The 5,012-nt window shown below is 55.0% G+C and overlaps 1 protein-coding gene across 1 annotated transcript; it reads right to left on the reverse strand.

Moving 5' to 3' along the window:
* Window positions 1-1,212: 1,212 nt before the first annotated feature.
* HOXA5 (homeobox A5) lies at window positions 1,213-3,108 on the reverse strand. The gene is made up of 2 exons (XM_058568870.1): window positions 2,443-3,108; window positions 1,213-1,463 (listed from the first exon to the last, which is right to left on the reverse strand). Exons 1-2 carry the CDS (start codon window positions 3,002-3,004, stop codon window positions 1,213-1,215), a joined length of 813 nt encoding a protein of 270 aa, XP_058424853.1. The 5' UTR covers window positions 3,005-3,108.
* Window positions 3,109-5,012: the final 1,904 nt, after the last annotated feature.

The following is a 5,012-nucleotide window of genomic DNA, read 5'->3' on the forward strand; positions in this document are numbered from 1 at the left end:
TGTCTGGGTGGGTTAGGGGCAGAGAGTTTGGGGGCCATAACTTGGCACAGCAGCCTCTTCAGCAAGTGGAGGCCTAGGATGGCCTGAGGAAAGAGGCAGCATCTGTGTGGGCCCTGAGGGCAGCTAACAAAGCCCTGGGCTTTTTCTCCTTTCTCTCTTTTTCTCTTTTTTGTATCCAGCAAGTTAATTTGGTTTCCTCAGAGATGGGTAGGCTGGACTCAGGCTTTGCAACCAGCTACAGCTTTTCCACCTTCTGCCCTGAACTCTCTCATGGGTCAGAGTTAGGGAGGCCGTGGGTCAGGGTGTGGGTCTGAGGTCTCTTTGCAAAGGCAGGCTGCTCAGGTAGCCTCAGACTCACAGCCTTCTAGCACTGGACAGACAGAAGAGAAGAAAGAGCCGCTTGCTATTTGGCACAAACCAGACCAAGAGAACTTACAATAGAAAGTTTATTTTTTGTTTCCAGTCAGTATTTTTTCCTTAAAAACAAATACAAAAAAAAAAAAAAAAAAAAAGCTGATCACAGTTTGCTTAAACAGCCAGACTTGGACAATATTTGTAACTTTGTTCACAAAAACATACATCACTGAAGCTGCGCTTATAAGAGCCACTTCCAGAGTTCGTGCAAAGGGTCCTACAAAGGCACGCAGGGACACATCGCTCAGAGTCACAGTTTTCGTCACAGAGTCACTAGTCACTACATGTCGAACAAGTTAAGTTGTGTCTCATCAAGTCACCTCTACAACAGCATTAATTACACAAGGAATATAGGTAGTTTGAATAAAAATATCTTTAACAGCTTGGAGCTACTGAGACAGGGACACTTCCACTCACATGCACAGTTAAACAACTGGAGTGCAACACACAACATTGGCACTAAACAAGGTCGAAAGGGGACTTTTTTGTGTGGTTTTTCTCTTTTCTTTTTTGTTATAGTTACTTCAAGTAACACAGCTTGCTTCATATAAATAAGTTAAAACATCTATTTTTTTTTTCAAGACAAAGCCATTCAGGACAAAGAGATGAACAGAAAGCAGATCTACTTATACAGGCGCTATAATGGCAATAAACAGGCTCATGATTAAAAGATGAATTACGGCAACGAGAACAGGGCTTCTTCACAGAAGGAACACAAGGGAGTTTCAGAAAGTCACCTTAGTACTGACACTACGCGGGATCCGCTAATACTGCTCAGTACTTTAAACGCTCAAATACTCAGGGGCGGAAGGCCCCTCCCGCCGCCGCCATGCTCATGCTTTTCAGCTTATTATCTTTTTTCCACTTCATTCTCCTGTTTTGGAACCAGATTTTAATTTGTCTCTCAGAGAGGCAAAGAGCATGTGCTATTTCAATCCTTCTTCGGCGGGTCAGGTAGCGGTTGAAGTGGAACTCCTTCTCCAGCTCCAGGGTCTGGTAGCGCGTGTAGGCCGTCCGGGCCCTTTTGCCTTCCGGGCCGCCTATGTTGTCTGCAACAGAAAAGTCAGCGGTTTAGCCACCAACTCCTCAGCCTCTGGCTAGCAAAGTCTGCCAGCTGGACGAGCCAGGGTCCGGAGCAGAGAACAGGGGAGAAAAGCTCAACAAGTCCTCCCTCCTCGCCTGCCCACCCCTCCCGAATTTCCTTCCCTCTTCCTTTCTAGAGAGAAAACAATACGATTTGGACTCAGGGAACAATCGGCCCATCTGAGGCTGGAGCCGCGTCCCGGAGGATCGCCTGGGTTTCCCTCGCCCCTCTCCTGCCCTCTGGCCCTGTCCCTGGCGTCCCGAGGCGGGGGCACAGCCCTCCCAGGCTGCCCACCGCCCAGAAACCAACCAAAGCAAGGCCCTTTGCTGAGCGCCCAAGTGGCCTTCAGGTCACCCTCCCTTAAAGTTCCAGCCCCATGAGCCGCCTCCTGTTCCAGCCTGTACGCTTGGGGCGCCTGCTTTCTTTTTCTTCCCTTTCCTTTCCTGTTGTCCCTCCTGCCCCCAAACTTCAGAATCCCTCCGGCTCTTGCCTCGATTATTCCCCCCCAAGCCCCTTTTCGGGGACTCTAATTAGTAACGCTGTTTCCCCAGCGTAGCCCTCCTCATAAATTATCCGCCCTGACAAGCCCGATTCACAGCCCTACTGCCATCCTCTACCTCTCTGCGCCCTGCTCGGCTGGCCTGACCCAGGAGCGCATTCCGAGGCGCTGGGGTTCGATTTGGGTTTTTTCTTTCCCCTCCCCTTTCAACGTCTAAACTTGCCTGGCCAGCGGCCCTTTCCCCCCATTTGCAAGCGCTGGGCGCTGCAGAGAAGAGAAGGAGGGAGGAGGAAGGCAGGGGAAGGAGAACGGCGGGGAGAGGCTCCACAGGGCTGGGAGAGGCGAGACCAGGAGAGAGACGGGGAGAGAGGGCGGTAAAGGAGAGAGGGAGGACTGAGAGCCGCGCCCCCGCGGCCGCGTGGATTTAGAAAAAGGCTGGCTTTACCATGACTTATGTGCAGCTTGCGCATCCAGGGGTAGATCTGGGGTTGGGCGGGCGGCGCCGGGCTCGGCTCGCTCTGTGCGCTCGCCTGCTCGCTGCTGGCGGGGGCGTCCTCCTCGGCTCCGGACGCCGTGCCAACTCCCTCTCTGCTGCTGATGTGGGTGCTGCCGGCGTTGGCCGAGGCGCCGCTGGAGTTGCCCAGGGAGTTTTTCCCGCCGTGGTGGCTGTCGCTGCCGGGCGAGGGGGCCACGGCGGAGCAGGGCAGCGGGTCGGGCGGAGGCGAGTGCGTGGACGTGGCCGGCTGGCTGTACCTGGGCTCGGCGGGCGCCGTGCTGGCGCCGGCCGCATAGCTGCGGGCGCGCTCCCCGGAGCCAAAGTGGCCGGAGCCCGAGCGGCCGACGCTGAGATCCATGCCATTGTAGCCGTAGCCGTACCTGCCGGAGTGCATGCTCGCCGAGTCCCTGAATTGCTCGCTCACGGAACTATGATCTCCATAATTATGCAACTGGTAGTCCGGGCCATTTGGATAGCGACCGCAAAATGAGTTTACAAAATAAGAGCTCATTTGTTTTTTGATATGTGTGCTTGATTTGTGGCTCGCGGTCGTTTGTGCGTCTATAGCACCCTTGCACAATTTATGATGAATTATGGAAATGACTGGGACATGTACTTGGTTCCCTCCTACGTAGGCACCCAAATATGGGGTACGACTTCGAATCACGTGCTTTTGTTGTCCAGTCGTAAATCCTGCCTGATGACCTCTAGAGGTAAACTCGCGCACTAATGGGGGAGATGGGTGGAGGCGAGAGAGGTGGCGCGCGCGCCCCAAGCGCGTGCCCGCCTCCCGCCGCCGCCGTTCAGTCGGACTCGAGCGCCACCCGCTGGAGGCAGGGCGCATCGCTCCGCTTCCGACCCAGGGCTGCAAGGGCCGGGGTCGAATTGAGGTTACAGCCCATTATGGCAAAATTATTGCATTTCCCTCGCAGTTCCATTAGGATGTACCAATTGTGAGGCCGTCAGCTGCCGATCGCGTGCCCGGCGAGGATGCAGAGGATTGGGGGGAGATGGTGACTTGGATTTTATTTACAACAACTTTATTTCCCCACTGTGCAGCCCCTCTTATTTTTGTGTCGAGGTTGGGGTCGGTTCTGCCCGTCTTGCCGGCAACTCTGAAATTTGAAAATACAGATATCACCTTCGGGGAAGCGGGGAGGCCATTTAACCAACTGGAGAAATAAATCCTGCCCGCAGCAGCAGCTACAATTACGGCTCTGTTTTTGCGAGCGCATGAGGGACAGTGTCACTGCCGCTCTTAAACGACAAGCGTCTATTAAAGATAGCTTTTGTGTAGTGTTTCTCCGAGGCGAGGTCAAATTCCATACACTTATAACCGGAGTTGATTTTTCTTTCGTGTAAATATGGTTTTCGTGTCATTAGTTTGGTATTTGATTTGCTTTAAGTATCCAGCCTGGAGAATCTTCACACAGGGTCCCTTTCCTCGAGCCAGCCGGCGCCAAGTCAGAAGGGTCTCAGTGAAGCCAGCGAGTGGGCCCAGGCTCCCCGTAGACACAGAAGCTGCTTGGCGACTGGGGATCCGTGGGCCGAGTTATTAGGTTCTTGCTTAGACCTCCAGGAGTATAATGATGACGCTAATGCAAGTAACTATCTCCGCAGTTACTTTCCTGTGTTCTGAAAGACGAAAGTAAATTACAAATACAGCCGAAAGGCATAGGGGGTTCTCCCCGCAGGAGGCCGGGCGTCGCCGGCGCCCCTGGCACATTTGGAAGCCAGGGCTCTTGCCGCTCCCACAGCCCTGGGCCCCCTCCTTTGGTCCTGAAAGCTGCCGTGGTGGCAGCACCGGCACTGTCGGAGGCAGGGAGCCAGAATTCAAAGCCCTGAGCCTTCGGGAGCCCAGTCGCTCCTGGGGCTGTCAAGTTCCACCCGCCCCAGGTTGGCTCGACTTCGCTGAGGCTGCTCCTCTTCCACGGACGGTTGGGCGCGTGGCCGAGAAACTAGGCTTTCTCAGGACCCCCTTTGTTCCTCGCGCTCCTTCCTGTCTGGGGGCGGCCTGGGAGGCCACGGCAGTGCTGGGGCCCCAGCCTTTAGGCTCCCTCTTTCCAGTGGCCAGAGTCGATGTGGTAGTATCTTCCAGGACTCGGTGGCGAGGGACCGAAGCAGAAACGCTCAGACATCAAAGTGGGCTCGGCCCTGGGTTCTTTCCTCTCCAGCAACCCCGCGTCCCCGAGCTCAGAGGCGCGCAGAGGCGGTAGCACAAGAGCGGGGGACGAATTCGGGGCGCGCCCTGGGATCCGGAGCCGCCTTGGGCAGCCTTGGAGAGCGGGACTGTTATGTGCAGTGCGCCCCGCTCCACCGCTGGGATTGGCTGTGTGTGATTTTTATTATTATTATTATTATTTTGTAAGAAATAAATGCTCAGGCGTTTGCAAAACTCCGGGCTCCCCTGAAACTGCGGAAGCTCCCCGATGGGAGCAGGCAGGGAGAAAAGTTGGGGAGCAGGCGAAGGGGCAAAGCCGAGGGAGGTTGCGGCGCTGGCCTAGTCCCTGCCCAGGCGT

Source organism: Diceros bicornis, chromosome 3 (assembly GCF_020826845.1).
Source record: "Diceros bicornis minor isolate mBicDic1 chromosome 3, mDicBic1.mat.cur, whole genome shotgun sequence".
NCBI lineage: Eukaryota > Metazoa > Chordata > Mammalia > Perissodactyla > Rhinocerotidae > Diceros > Diceros bicornis.